Below are 24,853 nucleotides of genomic sequence, written 5' to 3'. Positions count from 1 at the left end.
ATTCATGATATGTGGTTAATTGATGAAAAGGCTATAATTTTTCGTAATGAGGTTTGATTTAATCCTCCAATTGCTCCAATAATTGCTGATGTTCTAATTGTTAAAATTAGAATTATGTTTAAATTGTCAATTACATAACTAAGTAATGTTGATGGAGCAATTTTTTGAATAGTTGTCATTACTAAGCAGTTAATTCATGTTATTCCTTCTATAACTTCTGGTATTCAAATGTGAAATGGAGCAGCTCCTATTTTTATTAATAAAGCTATGGTTAGAAGCTGGGCTTGTATATTGAAATTTACTGAATTAGTTATAATTAATGCTGCAGTCAAAATTATTGATGACGCCAATGCTTGAATTAGGAAGTATTTAAGTGACACTTCTGTACTTCGTTGATTATTTGGTGTAGAAATTAATGGAATAAAAGATATTAAATTAATTTCTAAGCCTATTCAGGCTCCATATCATGAGGTGGAAGAAATAGAAAGGAGGGTTCCTATTGTGAGGGTCAATAGGAATATTATTTTTTTAGGGGTTGTGAGCATTAAAAAGGGAAGTTATAACTAATGACCTTCATATGTGGGGTATGAACCCTCTAGCTTAATTAGCTTACCTTTTTATTATATTTTGGTGTATGATGCACTATGGGGTTTGATACCATTGGGGAAAGTTTAATTCTTTCAATTATAAAAAATTTATTTTATTACAAAATAATAAGAACATGATAAGTTTCATGTATACTTTACTCTATCATGGTAACCCTTTTTCAGACATCTTATTTATAAAAAAATTATAATAGTGGGCTAATAATAATATTTATTGGACTTTTACCTTTATGATTAATAAGTAGAACCCATTTATTAAATGATATAAAATACTTCAGAATTGCTTTTAATTTTATCTAATTTCTTTTAAGTGTTTGTAGTCTAACTTAAAGTAATTGACTTAATTAATATGTTATTTTAATGCTTATTGAGTTTAGAGAAAAAAGAAGTTAATATATCTATATAGAACACAATTTTGAGGGAAAAAAAAATGTGTTCTATATAGAACGGGAAAGTGAGTAAAAAATGAAAAGGGAGGAAATTTTCGTGAGATAATTTCTAATTATAATTTAATTTAGTATACTACATATTATATAAGATAAGGAACCTCTCTTTATATTTTAAGATTAAAGTTTTATTCTAGCTTAAATCTCCTTAGTTAAATTTTACATATGTATTTGTTAAAGAGAGGTGAAAACTTCCGCCAATTTTTTATGGGTTGAGGGGTGTGATAATGAGTTTGTTCGCAGTGTGTGGGTTTGTTTAATTTTAATGTAAATTAGATTACAGAATTTTAAATTTTAATATCTATTTTGTCCGGCTAAATTCGTGCCAGCTACCGCGGTTAGACGTGGGGACATAAGTGGAGAATTGTTGGCTTAATTGTAGTAATAATTGATTTTTGGTTGCTTATATTTTATTTATTAGGTGAAATTTTTAATATAATTTGTTCTTTATTTTTATTAATTCTATAAAGGTGGTGTATTAAACTAGGATTAGATACCCTATTATTATCATTGTAAATTTGGTCTGAGTAGTATTAGTTATGATCTTGAAACTCAAAGAAATTGGCGGTGCTTTATTCTATTTAGAGGAACCTGTCCCATAATCGATATTCCACGTTTTATTTGACCTATTATTGTAAGATATCAGTTTGTATACCGCCGTAATTTGAATATTTAAATATATATATTCTTTTTTTCTATTGAAATATATTTCAGGTCAAGGTGCAGCTTATTAGTAGGTGGAGATGGGTTACATTATGTTGATTTGGATAATATGTTGAAAGTATATTTAAAATTGGATTTAATTGTAATTTTGTTTTAGAACAACATTTTGGTTTACTAGCTCTAGGGTATGCACACATCGCCCGTCGCTCTCACTTGTATAGGTGAGATAAGTCGTAACATAGTAGGTGTACCGGAAGGTGTGCCTGGTTTGATTGGTATCAAAATATTTCTGTTAGTTAGAATATTCATTTACATTGAGTAGTTAGTCGTGCGATTCGACATATTTTGATAGAAATTTTATTACTATTTAAGTTTTGTTTAAAAATTGATTATATGTGAAAAGGAATTTTATTGGGGTTGGTTATATATTTAATATATATAAATTAGTTTGTTATAGGTTATTAGTACAGTGTTGGGATTTATTAAATATATGAAATATTAATTTTTATTATAGGAGATGTTAATGATCGTACCTTTTGTATCAGGGAGGATTACATTTTAATTGAATATTCTGTTTTCTCGAAAGGTGAGGAGCTAGTAGATTAATTTTAAGGTAAAAGTGTTATATTTTTCTGTTAAAATTACTATTTGTAATAAAATGTTATTCGACTTACCTTATATCTAGTTATTAGGGAATTATATTTAATATAGTTTTACATTTTAATATTTTTTATATTAATATATATATATATTATAATATTAATGTTTAGTTATAACTAGGGGGATGTGCTTCTGGTTAGTATATTGGTTATAACTTTATAATAAACTATTATATTTATTGGTTTGGAGATTGCTAATTTTTGTAATTTTGTTATAATTTATTTGGAATTATTATTAAAAATTTAGTTTGGTTTTACTTGTTTACCTAATTACATGTTTTAATTAGTTTTATTTGGAAATTATGATTCTATTAGTATATTTATTTAATTAATTAGAGGAATTAGGCAAAATTTATTCTCGCCTGTTTATCAAAAACACCTTTTCATGATTTTATATGAAGTATAACCTGCCCAGTGACGCTTGTTTAATGGCCGCGGTATTTTGACCGTGCGAAGGTAGCATAATCATTAGTCTTTTAATTGGGGGCTAGAATGAATGGTTGGACGAGGAATAGACTGTCTTTAGTTAATTAATATATAATTTTACTTTAAAGTGAAAAGGCTTTATTTTTTTAAGGGGACGATAAGACCCTATAGATCTTTATATTATTTTAATGATGTTTTGATTAGTAATATAATTATATATATTATTAAATAATATTTTGTTGGGGTGATGGGAAGATAATAATTAGCTCTTTTTTATTTTATATTCAATAATTTTTGTTATTTGGATCCATTTTTAGTGATTTAAAGAATAAGTTACCTTAGGGATAACAGCGTAATCTTTCTTGAGAGATCATATCGACAGGAGGGGTTGCGACCTCGATGTTGGATTAAGATATCATTTGGGTGTAGCATTTCAAATTTGATGGTCTGTTCGACCTTTAATTTTTTACATGATCTGAGTTCAAACCGGCGTGAGCCAGGTTGGTTTCTATCTCTTAATATTTAAAGTGTTTTAGTACGAAAGGACCAAATACTTATATTATATATATAATATTGATTAATAATAATTACTATTATGGCAGAGAAGTGCATTGAATTTAGGATTCAAGAATGAAGATAAATTTCTTTTTATAGTAGATGATATTAGATTTACTTATTGGAATTATTTCTTTTATTATTTTAGTTGTATGTGTTTTAATTAGAGTTGCTTTTTTTACTTTATTTGAACGTAAGGTTTTAGGTTATATTCAAATTCGTAAGGGGCCTAATCGGGTTGGGGTTTGTGGTATTTTTCAGCCTTTTGCTGATGCAGTTAAATTATTTACTAAGGAGCAAACATTACCTACTTTGAGAAATTATTACCCATATTATATGTCTCCAGTTTTTAGTTTATTTTTATCTTTACTAGTTTGGGTTGTTTTCCCATATCATACCTTATTATTTAACTTTTATTTAGGGGTATTTTTCTTTTTATGTTGTATGAGAATGGGGGTATATAGAGTAATATCTGCTGGGTGATCATCTAATTCTAACTATGCGTTGCTAGGGGGTCTTCGAGCAGTTGCTCAAACTATTTCCTATGAGGTTAGATTGGTTCTAATTTTATTATCTTTTATTTTTTTAATTGGTGGTTATGATTTATTTTTATTTAGTATTTTTCAGGATTATTTATGATTTATTTTTATTGCTTTGCCATTAGCCTTGGCTTGATTGAGCTCTTGCTTAGCTGAAACTAACCGAACTCCTTTTGATTTTGCTGAGGGGGAGTCTGAACTTGTTTCTGGATTTAATGTTGAATACAGTGCTGGGGGGTTTGCTTTAATTTTTATATCTGAATATGCTAGCATTTTATTTATAAGTGTTTTACTTAGAATTTTATTGTTGGGGGGGCTACCACTTTTCTTATTTTTTTTATTTAAAGGTTATTTTTTTAGGATTTATTTATATTTGGGTTCGGGGGACACTACCGCGATTTCGTTATGATAAGCTTATATATTTAGCTTGAAGGAGCTTTCTTCCGGTTTCTTTAAATTATTTATTTTTTTTGTTGGTTTTAGGGGGTTGATTGTATCAATTTATATTTAGTTGCATAATAATTAGAATGTGAAGACTTCTAGAATATTTACATTCTATTTTATGTTTTCAAGACATATACTTAAATTTCAGTCAAGAAGTCATTTTTTTAAGATTTTATCTCATAGTAGTAGTGTTGCGGGGGACATAATGAAATATATAAAATATATAATTGTTAATATTTGTCCAGTAATAATATACGGAGTTTCTACTGGTCGGGCTCCAATTCAAGTTAATAAAATAAAGGTTGCAAATATTAATCAAAATAATATTTGGTTTAAGGGGTAAAATTGTAGTCCACGAAAATTTCTTTTATGATGTATTGGCATAATAAATAAGATTATAATAGATAATACTAGTGCTACTACTCCACCAAGCTTATTTGGAATTGATCGCAGAATGGCGTATGCAAATAGGAAATATCATTCTGGTTGAATGTGTACGGGGGTTACTAGTGGGTTTGCTGGGGTAAAGTTTTCTGGATCTCCTAGGGTTGTTGGGAATATTAATGAGAGTTGTATTAATCTTAAAATTATAAATATAAATCCTAATATATCTTTTATGGAGAAGTATGGGTGGAACGGGATTTTATCCATGTTTCTATTAATAGATAGTGGATTATTAGACCCGGTTTGGTGTAAAAAGAGTAGGTGGACTATGGATATTGCTATCAAAATAAATGGTAATAAAAAATGAAAGGCGAAGAATCGGGTTAATGTAGCATTATCTACTGCGAATCCCCCCCCAAATTCATTGAACTAATATAGTTCCTAAATATGGAATTGCCGAGAGTAAGTTGGTAATTACTGTAGCACCTCAGAATGATATTTGACCTCATGGTAGTACATATCCAAAAATGCTGTTGCTATTGTTGTTAATATAATAATAACTCCAATAGATCATGTGTGAAGATACAAATAGGATCCATAATATATTCCTCGTCCAACATGTATATATATACAAATAAAGAATATGGAGGCCCCATTGGCATGAATAGTTCGTAGTATTCATCCATAATTTACATCTCGGCAGATGTGTATTACTCTAGAAAAGGCTAAATCTGTTCTTGAAATATAATGTATTGCTAAAAAAAGACCTGTTAAGATTTGAATTGAAAGGCATATTCCTATAAGTGAACCAAAATTTCATCAGTAGGAAATATTTAGTGGAACTGGCAAGTCTACTAATGCATTGTTTGCTAGTTTAAGTAATGGGTGGTAAATTCGTGCTGGTTTTGTCATTTGTAATTATTTAATTATTTTTAGAGGTCCATGTGAAAGTCTAGTAATTTTTACAATTGCAATTAATGTAATGAATAGATATACTACTGTTATAGTAGTTATTATTATAACGGATTCATTATATAGTTTTATTCCTGGTAGGGGGAGGGTACTTCTTCAGGTTGTGTATGTATCTATATTTTGTAATGTTGAGGGGGTTAATAGTGGGTCTATTATTAATATAAATAAACATAATGATATTAGGGCTACTCCCATAATTGTTATTTTTGTTCTTATTTTAAATATTTCATTTGGTGTAAGTCTTGTTGTATAAATAAATAGAACGAGTATTCCTCCCAAAAATACTAGAAATAGTACATAGGAAAGTCATGTGGATTTTAGGAATGTTGATATTGTTAGGCATGCGGTAATAGTTTGTATAATTAGTATAATTCCCATAGATAGTGGATGTTTTATATATAATATTATTAGTGCTAATAATAATATAATAGTAATTAATATTAATTGTATTTTAATATCAAGGAGTAGTTTAATGAAAAATATTGGCTTTGGGAGCTAATGATGATATAATCATATCTTCCTTGATGTTTTTAGAATTATTAATTCATTTATGATTTACAAGACCATTGTTTTTATTAAACTATAAAAACTTATGTTAAGAGTATTATTTATATTAATTATTTTATTTATTAGATTTTTATGTTTTATTTCTCAGCGTAGGCATTTGTTAGTAACTCTATTAAGACTTGAATTTATTGTATTATCCTTATACTTATATATAACTTATTATTTTATTAATAATCAGGAAGAATCTTATTTTTGTTTATTATTTATTTCATTTTGTGTATGTGAGGGGGCTCTTGGTTTATCTATTATAGTACCAGTTACACGTACTCATGGTAATGATTATTTTAATTCTTTTGTATTATTGAAATGTTAAAGTATATTTTTTATTTTATATTTTTAATCCTTTTAAGATTTAATAGTTCTTTATGAATAGTGGTTCAAATTTCTATTATTTTTGGTTGTTTTTTGTTTTTATTTATAGTGTGGGTTGGTATAGGGGCATGGGGGACTGGTTATTTTATTGGTCTGGATGTAATATCTTATTCTTTAATTTTACTTAGCATTTGAATTGTTTTTTTAATAATAGTGGCTAGAAATAGTATTATATCTAATTTTTACCCCTGTGGATTTATATTTTTATTAATTATTTTATTATTATTGTTGATATTAACTTTTATAAGAATAAATTTCTTTTTATTTTATTTGTTTTTTGAGGGATCATTAGTACCGACCTTATTTTTAATTTTAGGGTGGGGGTATCAACCAGAGCGGGTACAGGCGGGGGTATATTTGCTTTTTTATACATTAATTGCTTCTTTACCCCTTTTGGTTGGTATTTTTATATTAAATCATAAGGTGGGGAGTCTATATATATATATATATATAGATATATTAATATTAATATAAATTATTTTATTTGATATGTTAGAATGGTGTTTGCTTTTTTAGTGAAAATACCTATATTTTTGGTTCACTTGTGATTACCTAGGGCTCATGTCGAGGCTCCAGTTAGTGGATCTATAATTTTGGCTGGAATTTTATTAAGGCTTGGTGGATATGGAATTTTGCGAATTATTTCTTGTATTGAGAGATTGGCTGTTAAATATAATATTTTTTGATTTGGTATTAGAATTGTTGGTATTTGAATAATTAGTCTTGTTTGTATACGTCAAATTGATTTAAAGGCCTTGGTTGCATATTCATCTGTAGCACATATAGGACTTGTTTTAATAGGAATTATAACTATAGGGGCGTGGGGTATAAATGGTAGCCTTACTTTAATATTAGCACATGGTCTCTGTTCTTCTGGAATATTTTGTTTAGTAAATATTACTTATGAACGATTAGGTAGTCGTAGTATATTAATTAATAGGGGAATAATTAATTATATTCCTAGATTATCTTTATGATGATTTATATTAAGAATTGCTAATATGGCCGCTCCACCCTCTATTAATTTGTTGGGTGAGATTAGTTTGTTAAATAGAATTATTGGGTGATCATATTTTAGTTTTGTAGGTGTTGCATTACTTTCTTTTTTAAGTGCTGGTTATACCTTATATTTATATTCCTATACTCAACACGGAATATATTATTCTGGTGTATTTTCTTGTTGAAGAAGTAATATTCGTGAATATTTATGGGAATATCAGAAGTGAGGTGGGAACAGAATGGTGAAATAGTGAGTGATGAGTTCAAGATGTTTTATTCTGGAGGTGATCAACAAGGAAATCGTGGTGTGGGAATAGTGCTAGGACCACGTGTGAAACATAAAGTTATAGCAGTGCGTTATGTGCATGACAGGATTATAATGGTGAAACTTCAAGGAAAGAAGAAAGACTTAGTGTTAATTCAAGTGTATATGCCACATAGTGGGTTGTCAGAAGAAGAAGTGGAGGAAAACTATGAGAAGATAGAGGAATTGATGGAAAAAGAGAGAAAGGGATCGTGCATTATCGTAATGGGTGATTGGAATGCTGTAGTAGGAGAAAGGCAGGATGGAAGTACAGTAGGAAGATATGGATTAGGCGAGAGAAATGAGAGAGGGGAAAGCCTGGTAAATTTCTGTAAAAGAAACTCCCTAATTGTTGGCAACACACTGTTCCAGCAACATAAGAGAAGGAGGTACACCTGGATATGTCCAAGAGATTGTAAAAGATACCAGATAGATTACATACTGGTACAAGAAAGATTTCGAAATTGTTTGAAAAATGCGAAGACATTGCCAGGAGCTGACATTAATTCAGACCACATCTTGCTAATAGGAGAAATCAATCTTACACTGAAGAAGATAACCCAAAACCAGGTGAGCAAGAAACCCCACTTAGAGAAGCTAAGGGAAGAAGACGAAAGACAAAAATTTGCAGAACATTTCCAAGGAAACTATAATAAGTTTAAAGCTAGTTGTAACAATAAGGATGAGATGTGGGATGGAATAAAAAGCTGCTTACAGAAGGCAGTGGATGAAACAATAGGCTACAGGGAAAGGAAAAGTGCAAAGAAACCATGGATTACTGATAGTATGCTGGAAAAAATGGAGGAACGGAGAAAATGGAAGAATGTAAATACAGAAGAGGGAAGACATAATTACAAGATACTGAATAACCAGCTAAGAAGAGAAACTGACAGGGCAAAAGAACAATGGATGAAACAAAAATGTGAAGAAATTGAAGAACTGGAAAAAAGAGGAAGGTATGACTTGATGTATCGTGAAGTAAACTGCTTGGGCTTCCAAAAGAAGAAATGGAAAACAATGTGGATGATAGAAGACGAGGAAGGATGTGAAATCACAGACAAAAAAGGAATATCGAATGTGTGGGGAAAGTACGTTGAAGAGCTCTACCAGAAAGAGAATCGCCCAGACAGTCTGAATGTAGAAAATGAAGACGACGTGCCTGATGATGAGAAAGGATACTATATCCTGAATGAAGAATTTGAGCAAGCACTCAAAGAAATGAGGAATGGGAAAGCAACGGGCACTGATGAAATTCCTGTTGAACTTATCAAATGCCTGGGAGATGGAAAAAGAGAAATACTGCATTTATGCAATGAAATCTATGAGAAAGGGGATTGGCCACAAGATTTCACGGAGACTGTTTTGGTACCTCTGCAGAAGAAAAGCAATGCCAGAAAATGTTCTGAGTACAGGACAATCAGCTTGATATCTCACTCGGCAAAAATTCTTCTAAGAATTCTGAACAGACGCCTATACTCGAAGGTCAGTGGCGAGTTAGAGGAAGAACAGTTTGGTTTCAGGAAAGGAAGAGGTACAAGGGATGCAATTGGTTTACTGAGGACCATTGGGGAAAGATATTTAGAGAAAGGAAAGGATGTGTTTGTAGTATTTGTAGACCTGGAGAAAGCCTTTGATAGAGTGAATTGGGTTAAACTTTTAGAAATTCTGAAGAAAATTGGTGTAGATTGGAAAGAGAGAAGACTTCTAAGCAACTTATACATGAATCAACGAGTTAAAGTGAGAACAGGAGACGAAATGACAGAAGGCTGTGAAATTGGAAGAGGAGTACGACAAGGATGCTGCCTATCGCCTACTTTGTTTAATATCTATTTAGAAGATATAGTGAAAACTTGTTTCCAGGGCACAGGAGGTGTCAAATTGGGAGGAAGAAGAATAAACTGCATAAGATTTGTTGATGACATGGCATTATTCGCTGAGGATGAAATAACCATAAATAGTATGTTAGAAGAGTTAAACAGCAGCTGTGAGCAGTATGGAATGAAGATTAATGTAAAGAAGACAAAGGCAATGGTTATAGGATGGAAACCAAGGAATATTAATGTGAGAGCAAACAGTGAAAGAATCCAGCAAGTGGATAGCTTCAAGTACCTCGGATGCACTATAAGCAGTGACATGAGCTGCAACCAAGAAGTGAAAATGAGAATCGCAATAGCAAAAGAAGCTTTCAATAGAAGAAAAAATGTTTTTTGTGGACCCATGGACATAGGTCTAAGGAAGAGATTAGTGAAATGTTTTGTGTGGAGTGTAGCACTATATGGTGCAGAAACCTGGACGTTGAGAAGAAATGAAGAGAAACGACTCGAAGCTTTTGAAATGTGGACATGGCGAAAAATGGAGCGTGTAAAATGGACAGACAAGGTAAGAAACGAAGCCGTACTGAAAAGAGTTGGTGAAAAAAGATCCATACTGGAGACCATCAAGAAGAGGAAAAGAAACTGGTTAGGACACTGTCTAAGAAGAAACTGCCTGCTAAGAGATGCCTTGGAGGGAATGGTTGAAGGAAGAAAAGTCCGTGGAAGAAAGAGATATCAGCTTATGGATGATATTAAATTAACTGGGTCGTATGCTATTACGAAGCGTAAGGCAGAGAACAGGGAAAGCTGGAGATTGCAGTGAAAAACCTGCCAATTAGGCAGAAAACAATGAATGAATGAATTTTGTCATTTATTTCCATTAAATTTTCTAATTATTTTTTGTTCTCCAATATTTCATTGAATTTAAATTATTTAAGTAGTTTAAGTAGAATAGTAAGTTGTGGGCTTAGTGGTAACTAGTAAGTTCTTAAATCAATGGTTTTTAATTTTCTTATTACAAGTGTAGCATCAATTATTTTATTAATTAGTAGAATGGGCTTATTATTATTAGGTATAATATTTTTAATTAAGGATGTTACGATTTTTATTGAATGAAATATTGTTAATTTGAATAGTTCTAATATTATTATAACAATATTATTTGATTGAATATCTTTAATTTTTATAGGATTAGTTATATATATTTCTTCTATAATTATTAATTTTAGAGGTTCTTATATAGAGGGGGATTATAATATGAATCGATTTATTATTTTAGTTTTATTGTTTGTTGGATCTATAATGTTTTTAATTATTTCTCCTAATATTATTAGAATTATTTTAGGATGGGATGGCCTACGATTAGTTTCTTATTGTTTAGTAATTTATTATCAGAATGTTCGTTCTTATTCTGCTGGAATATTAACTGCTTTATCCAACCGAGTTGGTGATGTATTTATTTTATTATCTATTGCTTGAATATTAAATTATGGTAGTTGAAATTATATTTATTATCTATGGTTAATTTCTGATTTTGATATAATATTAATTACTACATTTATTATTATTGCTGGAATAACAAAGAGTGCACAAATTCCATTTTCTGCATGATTGCCGGCAGCTATAGCTGCTCCGACTCCAGTCTCTGCATTGGTTCATTCTTCTACTTTGGTTACTGCTGGGATTTATTTATTACTTCGTTTTGGGGATATATTAATATATACTGTTCTTGGTAAGGTACTATTATTACTATCTGGATTAACTATATTTATAGCTGGGGTTGGTGCTAATTTTGAATATGATTTGAGGAAAATTATTGCTTTATCTACACTAAGACAGCTTGGGCTAATAATATTAACATTATCCATAGGATTAAGGGAGTTATCATTTTTTCACTTATTAACACATGCTATATTTAAGTCTTTATTATTTTTATGTGCTGGTGTGGTTATTCATATTATAGGAGATGTTCAGGATATTCGTTGTATGGGGGGCTTAATTAATAAAATGCCAATAACTATTTCTTGTATAATAATTTCTAGTCTTGCTCTATGTGGGATACCATTTTTGGCTGGATTTTATTCTAAAGATTTAATTTTGGAAATATTAAGTATATCTTCTTTTAATTTAGTAATATGTATCTTATTGTGAATTTCTACAGGTATAACTATAGCTTATAGTTTTCGGTTAAATTATTATTTAGCTGGTAAATCTTATAGAGGTATTTCATTTCAATTTTTTTCTGATGATGGAGGATGAGGTATATTCAGGTGGGTTGGTGGCAGCAGGTTTCTTGGTGGTAGTGGTGTGTGAGGCAGCTCTGGTGACAAGGATGGAGGGATATCCACGGTTAACCAGGGCCTGGTGTAGGCGGAGGTTATAATTCTGGTGGGAGGTGGGTGAAGTGTTCAGGCGCTGTCCCCTGAGGGCCAGAGAGAATGGAATGGCTTTTTTGGTGTGGAACGGGTGGGAGCTGGAGAAGTGTAGGTACTGCATGTGGTTGGTGGGTTTTATGTGGATGGAGGTAGTCAGGTGTCCTCCCTCGATGTGCACGTCCACATCTAGGAAGGTGATCTGGTTGGGGGAGTGCATCCAGGTGAATTTTAGGGAACGGAAGTGGTTAAGTTCGTCCAGGAAAGCTGACAAGGATGGTTCTCCATGTGTCCAGAGCATGAAGATGTCATCGATGAAGCGGAGCCATAGGAGGGCTTGGAGGGGTTGGGTAGCCAAAAACTCTTGCTCAAGTTTGCCCATGAAGAGGTTTGCTATGCTGCACTCATCACCCAATACCATCCCCACCTCAACAAAATCAGGCACACACTGCACTCTCTTCTCCCAATTCTCCACAGTGATCCTGAAACCAAAAGCATATTTCCCGACAAACCCAGGGTGGTTTTCAAACGCCCCCCCAACCTCCAAAACATCCTGGTCCACAACACTCCTTCACCACACATCCAACACCCCCCTGCCCATAAATGCAACCGCCCCAGGTGCAAGGCCTGCCCCATCCTCATCACTTCTCACACCCTCCAGGTGCACACGGCCACTGGCAAATTTACCCTTCATCCCAAAGGGACCTGCCATGCCTCAAACCTTATCTACATCCTCACCTGCAACATCTGTGGTGATTTTTACCTGGGGGAAACATCAACGGCCCTCAACCTCCGCATCAATAACCACCGCTCCTCCACCCACAACCTGGACTTCACTGTCGCCGTCCACACCAACCACCACAACATCAGTTTCAACGACTGCTTCTGGGTAGCGATCATCCATCTCCTACCCAAACCAGCCAACACCTCTGTTCGCAAAAGATGGGAAAGGGCCTATATATTAGCCATGAGTGCAACCACTCCACCTGGCCTGAACAAGGCCACCCAGTAATACCCATCCCTCACCCACCTTCCCCCCCAAACCATCCCGTCCCTCCCGCCCTCCCAACTCTTCCTACACACTCACAGTTTACGACGAGCCTGGTGACGAAACAGTGTTTTTTTCGTTCTACGCACCGCTTCTTCTTCGATGGGGACCTGGCAACTCTGCAGTGCCCCAACTTCCGGTTCCGTCTATTTCTTCTCACACCGATGATGCTATAAATTAGCGAAAATTTTGAATCTTTCTACTGTCCGGTGAGTGTTTCCTTTTACCTTCTTTGATTTTTACTTAGCCCTTTTGGCCCTCCTTGCTTTTATCCATTATATATATATATATATATATATATATATTATCAAAATGATGGATTGATTGATTTGCTTTATTTTATTTTGTTTTTGTGCCACTTTTGGCTAATTGCGAAGATGGGGATGACTGATGATATGATGAATTTTTGAATGAACATTTACAAACATCCATTAAAAACCAGGACCCCTGGCATTGTAGCGTGATGTGCTAATCACTCTGCCACAGAGCCGGCTAAAAGTAAAATTAATTTAAAGATTTCGCCCGTTCAGTGTCTGCTCATAAGATCATCACCTCAGCTCAGTTTCTTAAGCAAGCTCTCTTTCTTTGTATGGCTACCGGCAGATCATGCTCTTTTGACATAAACAGAGCTCTATACAAAGCTTTTGAACTTTAATGGCAATCAATCAGCCTTACCTCTTATTTACTTCTCAAGCAGACTTTACAATTTAAATAGTGATTGCCTCATCTATGACATGCATGGCTATCGGCATGTCTATGGTCGCATAGGCCTAGCTTTTGCCCCAAACCACACCAAGAAGTATGTGCAATATATCAAGTCAATCTTTGGATGCAATTCTTTTGCAACTCTGTTCTGATCGGTGATCTGTGGCGAATGATCATTTCTCGTACAAAATCCTTGTTTTTATACTATCCTCAAGAAAGTGACATCTACATAAGTTTTCGTCCAAGATTACATAAATATTTATAACTCATTACTCAATACAAAAATATGCACTCAGAATTAAGTTTTATTTCATAAAAAAGTACACCAGTAACTTATTTTGAAGTGTGACATCACATAAAATGTGGCTCATATTTTCACATAAAATAGGGCTCACATTTTCCACTTTTACTTGTGATTTTGCTTACAAATGACTATAACGTTGATGAGGATGTTGAAATCAGTACATATTATACCATTTGTACATTATCATTCAGTCTTGTTTATCTACATGAATCTTTGTTTTACTTACATCATGACAACAGTTAAAAACCTTTGTTAATTATCTGGAGGAGATGTTCCTTTTTCCTATTTCATTAAACATATATATTGTATTCATTTTAGTGAATAAACACTGGCACAGTGGTCTCCAAAAATCATAGTGAAATATAGAATGTGGGGAAAGGGACCTCTCTTCCAGGTTTTCATTTTACACAATGCATCATGAACTTTGTTAATTAGCTTTATTTTAGTACCTTTTCCTTCTCGTGGATGAATAATACAGTTAATCTTAAGTAGATTATTTTTGTGATAGTTTATTAAAGCACTATATCATTTGTCATTTCAGAATTACATCATTGCAAAGCTTGAAAATTTGAAGTTGGAAATGCCAGCAATAGTGGCAGAATTGAAGAAGGAGACTGTCATTGCTATGAAAATGTTTAACTGGACTGAAAAAGAGGCTAGAATCATGTACAATCACTCGGTGAGTGTCAGGTTCAGAGTGCAATCCGCATCTGTGTACTGAAATGAATATTGTTTTGATATACTTGTTGGTGAATGTATAATATTTTTTTGGTATTTCATTTTCAAATAATTTGCATACTTGACTGTGAGGGCAAATAACTGGAATTTCTGGCAAATAAATATTTTTTCTTCGCAATTACAATCAGGGGCGTCGCTACTGGGTGGGCGAGGGTGGGCTGTGGCCAACTTTAAAATAGTATCAGCTCACCCGTCTGCGCACCCAAATAGAATAAATACATGATATAAATTGTTTTCTTGAGGTTCTTGGAGTTTCCTTTGTTGGACTTCATTTATAATTGAACAAGTAGATTTTAACAGTCGTGGTTCATTCACAACGTTTGGCGGAGTTCGTGGCATTGTGCTCTTCGTTTGCGTACTATACCTGTAAATATATGAATGTGGCGAATGATCATTTCTCGTACGAAATCCTTCTTTTTATACTATCCTCAAGAAAGTGACATCTACATAAGTTTTCATCCAAGATAACATAAATATTTATAACTCATTACTCTCATTACTCAATACAAAAATTATTTGGATGAAATTTGTGTGTAAATCAATTCTCTTTTGTGATTGCGTCTGTGTGAAGATGAAATTTTAATTTGTCTTGTTGGTATAGTACAAGCAGATCAAGAGGGCTGAACATGTTGGGTAAATGAGTTAGTATATATCCGATTGTTTTAGATAAGATAGTAAAGAGTCTATACTTGATAAAGCCATCCATAAAAAGTAATTATGATGTCAGGTATAGAGGAATTTGAAGGTACTTTGCCAGTTGAAGTTGAAAGTGATTCAGATGACACAATTGAAGGGGATGTATCAGTAAATGATTCTGCTGTTTCAAACTCTCTTAGTGATATTACCGAAACTCCAAATAAACTTCCACAACGTCCTGTATTAACGCATTTTCCTCAGAAAACATTTGTCAATATAAACAGAAGTTTCCAGGCTGATTGGTATAAGTCCTTTAGATAGTTTTGGAATACAGCGTTTAAGCTGTTCAGTTTCTTATTTCCCACGTAGATCCTTTAGAACTGAAAGCAATCATGTGATAGTAACATTCACAAAAATTGGCTTTAATAACTGGAAACAAGCTCTGGATAAAGATTCTGTTTTTTGGAAAATATGACAACAGTCAGACTCATATAGCTGCTTAGATGTCGTGGGAGTCCTACATTAAAATGAAAGAACAAGGGAAAGAAGTGTCAATTTGTAGTGTAGTAAGTGAAGCGCATGCAGCTCAAGTAAAAGAAAACTGAATATTTGGCACATTATAGACATATTACGATACACTGCTGTTAAGGGAATAGTGCCAAAAGGGCATCACGAGTCCTGCCAAAGTTCTAATGAAGGAAATTTCCTTGAATTGCTTCACCTCTTTTCAAAAACAAACTCCCTCTAAAAAGAAGACTTTACGACGAAGGTAGACAAAATGCAAAATATGTCCACCCTTTTCAAAACGAATTGTTAAAAATCATTGCACAACTAGTCTTAAATAACTTAGCGTTCATATTTCCATCATCCTAAAAATGCTGCCTACTTTGACCGTAATTTTAACTCTGCCCGTGGGTGGAGCAAGCGGAGTGACCAGGATGGGAGCCGTCTTCCGGGGGTGCCAAAATGATCAAATTGAACTTTTCATGTAAAAACAATGATAACTTACAGAAAGAAGGAAAAAAATATTGAATAAATTTGTTTAAAATGGCATTGCAGAATTATTGTGACTAAATGAGTTTTGGTAAATAATTTTTTTTTTAGTTATAACAATAATTAAAAATAAAAGGGGCGTTTACTGGTTCGAACCAACGTTTCGTTTTTTATAGGCATGTATGTTCATTCATGTAATAGAAATTTAAATGTACCATTAGAATTAGAATTAAGACACGGTATTATTCACCGTGTCTACGGTCCAAAAGTTCGGCCGATGGAAAAGGACGATCAAATTCCTTATACATCGCTCTTCATTTACTAGCCAAAATTACCATGTCAATTAGGAATCAGAAATCGGAAATAAAAAATCAGAAATCAGAACACTGGACACTGAAACATGTTATGACATAATTTAATACATTACTGTTGAGATACTTACAACGTCGCTCGCCTACATAAACACCATTAAGAACAACACACTATCGCGGACCCGCGATGCACCGGGTTAAAACAAGTTAGCAGCGCAGACCGCTGATGGTCTATGTCGTACATAAACACTATATTCAAGCACCATTGCCTAACCAGTTAAGTTAAAGAAGTCTGAAATCACTAAGCTAGGAATCTAGACTTGGTCCAGAGAAGAGAAAACAATTTCTCTCTGACCTACAAAGGTGCTGAGACGAGAGATCTGAAAGCTTCTAAACTGTGAGTATCTAACTGTACATCTCGAACTGTCTATATCGAACTGTTAAATCGAACTGTTTCTGCTAAGTCTTTTCTTCGTCTTTTTCCTTCCTTCCCGGAAGAATTGTCCTTCACTCTATTGGACGTCGAACTTTTAGCTCCACCCACACGTGGTCACTTCTGCATGTAAGGGCGAGAATCTATACACAGAGGGGTGATATTCGCCTAGCACAAAAACACAATAGCACCTTGTTTGAGAGCTGATCTCGAGAAAGAAAAGTATCTTGTTCTAATTAATTTTATTGCTCACAACTGGGACATTTCGTTAAAGTTATGCCTTCCTTGGCTGCCAAAATCCCACTGAAGCGAAGAGATACGAAGAGAAATGTTCTGGCAGGGTTGCAGTTCAAGATTCTGTGCTATTTACTCTTGTCAATTCGCTGTCACTGAGCCAGACTGGCGGGCGGTAATCGTGGAATTTATGACGTCTCGTCCAGGCGGCCATGTGTAGGGCAATTGTCTCGATTCTGAGCCTGGCCACCTGCAAACTCTCACGAGAACAGAGGATCTTTGTTTCCGACGAAGGGCAAAGTCTTCATTGGGTTTTTAAATTTTAAAATGCCCGAAGTTCCGCGATAGGCTCCATCTGGGCTTGAATTTATGTTGACGAGAGCCGAATTTGGATGAATTTGGACCGGACAGATATGGGAGTTTATTGCGAGGCACACTGGTTCCTTCACCTCGGAGTAGGGGCGGTGATATATGCGGGGCTTCATGGGAAAGAACGCTGGAAAGACAGCTGTCTTTTCTCAGAGAGCAGGAAATTGAGATCTTGGGGGGGACGCGTGGAAAGACCGATGTTAATGATAGTTGGAACATCGGTTATACATCACAGAAAGAAGGAAAAAAATATTGAATAAATTTGTTTAAAATGGCATTGCAGAATTATTGTGACTAAATGAGTTTTGGTAAATAAAATTTTTTTTTAGTGTTATCATGTTATCAGTTGAAATGATTTTCCCCATCATTGTGTTGATCGTTTACAAGCTTCGTTTGCCTTGTAAAAGCATAAAGAAGCTTTTATTTAACTGATGAGAGCACTTTTTTTTTCTCTCATGAAACATCTCTCCACCTTGAAGAATTCCTAGGGCCCTGCCCACGACCACCAAACCAGAGACCACCTAAAAATATTTTATCCACCCTTGAGCCCACCCTAAGAAAACTTTCTGGCGACGCCACTGGTGGCACTCTTCATCCATACCATTGAAGAACAAGCCTCTGTTTATTCAATATTTTTTTCCTTCTTTCTGTAAGTTATCATTGTTTTTACATGAAAAGTTCAATTTGATCATTTTGGCACCCCCGGAAGATGGCTCCCATCGTGGTCACTCCGCTTGCTCCACCCACGGGCAGACTGAAAAAGTAGCAGATTCTGTCATGTGCTAGATTTTGCTATGGCTGGCCTTGGGGCAGAAGTGAGAAAATTACTGGATTGTAGGGATGTGCTGAAGCAGATTACAGATGTATGAAAATTGGCAGAAATTGACATCGGCATCGGCAAAAATCCAATATTTAAACCAGTACAGATAATACTAGAGTTTTACCTTCTAATAAGTTTTTTATTTTAGCTTCTTTAAGATTTATTGAAAATTGGGTTATGATTCTTCATCATTGTAGAGTTTTTGTAATAAAATTATTGTAAACTCTCATTCAGAGGATCAACATACCTCAAAACCAGAAATAAAACATTACCTTGCTGAACTAACTAGTCCACGTGAACAGGATCTGCTCTTGTATTGGAAATTCAAAAATGAGTATTCAAGTCTGAAGCAAGTGATGAGAAAATACTTGGTCGTACCTGCTGCATCAGTATTCAGTGAACGAGTGAACGATAAGAGAAGAGGTAGTTTACTTCCAGAAGTGCTTCCAAAACTCGTGTTTCTGAAGTTGAATCTGACAGCATTGAATTTCCAACATTAAGAACAGGAATTCATTTTGCATTTCAAAGAACTGCTTGTGTACTAATGTTAAATCTCTTGAGAATCTATGTTCTTCTTAAAGGTTCTCATAACCACTTTTTGCAGATCCAAATGTACATTCGCATCTCTTAAGAATATATATGAATATACATATGATATGGAATAGAAATGTACATAGTAAATTTATTTTTCTCATGCTGAAAATAACATCCCATTTCTGTTTAATAATCTTATGTATTGGAATCGGCATCAATATCAGTTCCAAAAATTATCGGTGAGTACATCGGAATTGGTAAATTTTCAGCTTCATCACACCCCTACTGGAATGATATATATATTCAGTTTTCCTTCTACCTCTGTCCCTAAAAAGACAGTGAAAAAGAAACGAGAGTGTGACTAGGTTTGCCAACCCTTCTGCAATGGCCGGGAGTATCCCAGAATCGAAGCCACTCTCCCTGTCTCCCAGACAAATTTTGTTATCTCCCAGAATGACAAGATTTAGTATTATTATATTTTTTATTATTATATTTTTATTTTCTTTGGGCATGTATTGCTGATCGTTATTAAACTTAACAATAATATTTTGAAGACTCATGATCGTGAAAAATGAGTCATTGTTTAAATAAGTGGGAGGAGGGAGAAATAGATAGTTTTAACACATTAGTGTGCCAAAACGTTTACACAAAAACTGCAGAAAACAAAACAAAGGCATTTTGTTGAGTCAAAGTCTCGAGACATTTATTTCCCTCCACCTATTTTTTTTTATTACATAGATTTAGTTCGTAGTATGTTACATTTGGATTTAGTGCATTTTAGTGTTGGAGATGCAAGAAAAGAAAAGAAAGTATGCTACGGTCCTCGTAGCGCCGCACTTGTCACCAACGACGTGGGAACACTGGTGCAACTTACCTTAGTAGCTCAGTAGAAAATGATGGCAATGTCCCAAGGTTTGGGCAGAAATACTTGGTTCCTTCCCCTTTTGTCCATCTATGAAGTCAGTTGAGGTCCACGTGGTTGTTCACCTGCGATTCTGGTAGTCCACTCATATTACAACTTTTTAAATGAAAAACCGCGATATACTCTAATTAGAATTTATTAGAATTACACACACACGCACGTACATAACTTAATACACAATAAAAATAAAACAGTTTTGACCGGTTACATCGAGAGATGCATAAGCCTAATTTTCTGCTACGAAAAAGCACATCGTTCTCTTGAGTGTCTTACGAAAACACTCCTAACGGCTAACAGGAAAACCGTTACCTTTTTCCACTGACTCAGTGGTACCAGCTACTATGATTTTTAAATACTAGAGAGTTGGTACCAATAATGTATATATTTGAATAGTAACATATTGAAAGGTACATTCATCTGGCACAGTGAATTTTGATTAGTGATGGCAACAATTCAAACAGCAACAAAATAAACAATGGCTTTTGAAATAACAAAGGAAAGAATGGCGTCTTCCAAAAACATGAAACTAAGAATAAATATAAGAAATTTAACTAAAAAATTAATAACTTTGGCTTCACTAAACTGATTGAAATAAAACTTATGACAATCTATACAATGTTTAAAAGGGAATCAAACTATACCTGTTGTATATATAAAAATCTCTTAAACTTGCCGCTATTTATACTTCTAGATATTTCGGTGTATAAAGTTAACGATGATGAAGGCGGTCATATTGGGAAATTTGGTTGAAGACATTAATATAATATTTATGAACATATATATGAATTATTAACTGTAAAATAAGTGAAAGTATAATAAACATGAGATAATATACTAGCCATTATATACTAATATTTGTTAAATAATAATATAATACAACAAAGTAATGGCAAACTCGGGGTCATTACAAGTATTACTTACCTGTAATTACTTATTTGTTTAAAACTTAGGACTGGTATATAAAACTACATTTTATGAGCTTTTCAAAATTGAACTATTTTCTTCTCAAATGTTTAAAATTCATGTATCTGTTGTAGTATTATAAAGTTTATTTCTGTTTCAATAAGTCCAAATTTTAGTGTACATTTTGCTTCAAAATTAATTCCAGTTGCTGAATTTTGCATAACTTTTGAGATATTTGCACTCCAAAAAAAGTATCTGTAAGGAGATACACACATTTCATTTTTGAGTCTTTTTTTCATCACCTGTTGACAAAATATGATAGTAAAATATAGTAATTAACATAGTGTGTAATCTCACATTTCTCGCGACAACGTTCTTCTTGTGTACTGTTATATACAACATTGTATAAGAAAGACTTTTCCCTTCATTCCAGCTGAAGAAACAATACAGACTGTTAATTGAGAGAGACAACTGTCATCCAATGAAAACAACTATTTTGCTTTGGGTTCAGTTACCTATGTGGGTGTGCTTTTCAGTAGCATTAAGAAATATGGTGTATATGTTTCCAGTTCAGGACACAGGTAAATAGTTTAATGATTTACCTAATTATTGTCAGTTACAGCCCTTATATTGTTCATATTTTAAAGTTTAAAAGTGAATAGAGTAATGGTAATTTTTTCTAATGCTGTAATCAAAATTGGTATTTAATAAGTAAGAATGCACTGATATTTCTCAGTAACCAGTTATTTTCATTCCTATATGAGATGAACATTACATTTGCTGTAATTTATGTAGAACAAACTTTTATTTTTCATGATGAACTATTTGTTCTTGGGACTGATATTTTTAAATTCTTATTTTGCTTCAGAATATAAGAATATATAACTTTCTATAAAAATGTAACCTTGGGCTTGCAATGTAAAAAACTGACTGGACTCCTTCCAGTTTGCTAAGAAACGTCAGGTTGCCAATCGAAAGATTGTGTGTGTTACATCTTGTCTAGCCCAGATTCAGATATTACTTTTGTAATATCCATTTTTTTTCTTGTTACACCCCTTTAGTTGTGAGGACTGTCACAGTCCATTATTTCAGCAATATAAAACTCCATAGTAAATATCCCGTATGGAGGAATTTTGCCTGGTGTCAAATTACCACAAACAAAACAAACAGTTCATGCATTCTACTAGTTTTCAGTGACATGTATTTTGCTTCTTTGAACTGGCTAAATCAATAGTTTTGACTTGAGAAAGTTTAAAGAAGTAGGACAAAATACCCTTGAAGGATTGTTTAAACTATTTTTGGTTATATAAATTATTCGTGAAATATTTACGAAGTATTTTCACCATGTGATAAAATGCTGGAATTGATTGAAAGTAAGTTAAAATTTACGTGCATTGAGCAATATTGTTGGTGGGTCATTCCACGCAAAATCACCCAGAGCAGGTTGCTTCATAGTCATGGATTTGCTTCAAATTTTTTGTGCTGATAGATTCTTGGTCGAATATGACAAATATGTATTATTAGACTTGTCCAACAAATATTTTGAAAGTTACAAATATTTGAAAATTTGAAGATTTTCAGAACTTGGTTGGACGAACAAACGCACCATGTGACATAAAACATGTCATATTTCGGAAACTAAGTGGAGTATTGTGATGACAGTGTTAGGACAGTCCTAACAGAAAATAACTGTGTTACCACTCTTACCTGCTCAGAAAGTAGAAAAATCTTTAAATGAAGTAATATGTTGTGATGAAAAATACACTCAACTTAGGCTAATTATTTGATAGGGAGTCCCAGGTTTTACCACAATGAGAATTGTTACACAGCATAATCAATACATGTCAAACATAATATTAAAAATCAGAAAGGTAAAATTTTTCATAGTAAAAATATCACAGGTTTCAATATAGGGTGAATGAACCAATTTTTCACTGGCATACAGTTATATTTTTGACAAATGGCCCTAAAGCACTCACAAATTACCACTAACATGAGTACACATAATATTGTTACAAATGTTTAATAAGTGGGAGAAGCATTACTATGACGTTCATCTACTTTTAGTTCACAGAAACATGAAACAAAAAATGGCCACCATTTTTAAACAAAGTCAATTTTTAGAAAAATAATGCATGCTTTGAACTACCCCTGCATAGGTGTTAGAACAACAAAAATTTTGAAAATTTTGAAAGTTGTCAAGCATCCAGTGCTGTACCATTCGGTATGGACTGACCCGTATGCATTCTGGACAAAAACTCTGGTCTTAGTAGAGCCGGAAAGTGTAAAACCCGGGGAAGGAAAAGAGAAATGGATGTTCCACTGTACTTATCTACCTTTTAAGTTTTCAGAACTGACTGACATTTTTTTTCAGAGCTTTGTTTTTATTTAATTTTTATATATATTTCACATTCGAACATATTTGATACCCCTCAGTAAGCATAAATAATATGGTTATGAGGTGATTTAAGGTGGTTATGAACGAAGAAAAGAAAAGTGACTGAACAATTAACTTTGGAATAACAGAACAGAAATTATAACAGTAAGTGGAAATACCTGAGTACACTAAATTACCCCGCACAACTAATGCAAAATGATTGCCAGAGTGTAACATATGCTCGAATAAGTTTCTCACTTCTGAGCATTTAAAGGATATGGAAGTTAGTGGTTAATTTTTTTTTTTAAATTGTGAATGAGTTGATTAATTTATAAGTGATGTTAAATATTGAATTTATTTTTCACTGCATTTATTGATTATTGCAAGAAAAATACATAAAGAGATAAAAATTAATGTATTTGTTAATGTTAATTATGTTGGCACAAGGTGTAAGCTATACTTTAATTAATTTACAAATGTTTGAAATGGTGTGAAATTACACGTGAAGATGAAGATTTATATTGTTAATGTATGCACATTGAGTTAATATTTGTTTAATGGTATTTATTCAACTCTATATAGATTATGTTGAAATGAAAGTGAGGTTGTGTTGTACCAATAACAATAGCAATTGGTTTTGATCTTATCGAACATTGAGACACTTAAACTTCACTTGAATCAAATCATATTCTCTTTTATTTCTACAGCTGCTCAAATTCTTAACTGGCAGTTGTCTGTTGGAGGTTTTCTTTGGGTGCCTAACCTCACCATCCCTGATGCCTCATGGATCATGCCTGTATTACTTGGTGTTGTGAATCTGGCCATAATAGAGGTTGGTATAGATAAACATTATGCCTTCAGTTGCATAATAATGAAAATCAGATACAAAATTATAGTTAATTGCTTGCAGTTGCTGTTAATTCATTTACAAAACAGGCATTCTAATATTTACATGTCGGTGTGTACTTTTTTTAACTATACTTTCTGTTATTGGTTATTTGATTTGATTGATTTGATTTGATTTATTAGCATCCATTCAACTTTTACAAAGTTTGGAATTAAGATAATGAAGATTGATGATCGTAAGATGAAAGAACCAATGCAGTGGAACTCACGTTTCTGAGCCAACTGTGAATTGAATACTCAATATGTTCAGTCACTGGACTGTGGTCGTTATTATGATTAAATCGCATGGTGCTAGATTGGAGTTTATTAAAGCATGACTGTCTTTATTCCCATGCATTATTGTTTAGCAGAAAAGAGACACATTTTTCTTCTTCAAATTTTTCAGGGGCAAGGACAGTTTAGTTTCCATTCACACATAAGGTTTAGCATAGCACAGAGGCAAAAGTATCAAAAAGTCCAGGGGGAACTTCCCCTATGCCCCCATAATCGCCGCCACTGA

At 33.3% G+C, this 24,853-nt stretch overlaps 1 protein-coding gene and 1 pseudogene across 3 annotated transcripts in view; both read left to right on the top strand.

Moving 5' to 3' along the window:
- The window catches only part of LOC145994783 (cytochrome c oxidase assembly protein COX18, mitochondrial), a 50,736-nt gene that overhangs the window by 17,351 nt on the left and 8,532 nt on the right, over positions 1-24,853 (top strand). For all 3 annotated transcript variants that reach the window (XM_083131051.1, XM_083131050.1, XM_083131052.1), the window contains exons 3-5: positions 14,720-14,857; positions 21,505-21,652; positions 24,156-24,280. In XM_083131051.1, coding sequence (XP_082987177.1) covers positions 14,720-14,857; positions 21,505-21,652; positions 24,156-24,280 — 411 coding nt within the window. The remainder of the gene's footprint in view (positions 1-14,719; positions 14,858-21,504; positions 21,653-24,155; positions 24,281-24,853) is intronic.
- Positions 5,050-7,699, top strand: LOC145995352 (NADH-ubiquinone oxidoreductase chain 4 pseudogene; annotated as a pseudogene).

The sequence above is a fragment of the Lepisma saccharinum genome, chromosome 11, assembly GCF_977018435.1.
Source record: "Lepisma saccharinum chromosome 11, izLepSacc3.1, whole genome shotgun sequence".
In the NCBI taxonomy this organism is placed as follows: Eukaryota; Metazoa; Arthropoda; class Insecta; order Zygentoma; family Lepismatidae; genus Lepisma; species Lepisma saccharinum.
The sequence above is the reverse complement of the archived record's forward strand: the minus strand, read 5'-3'. Positions and strand labels throughout refer to the sequence as shown.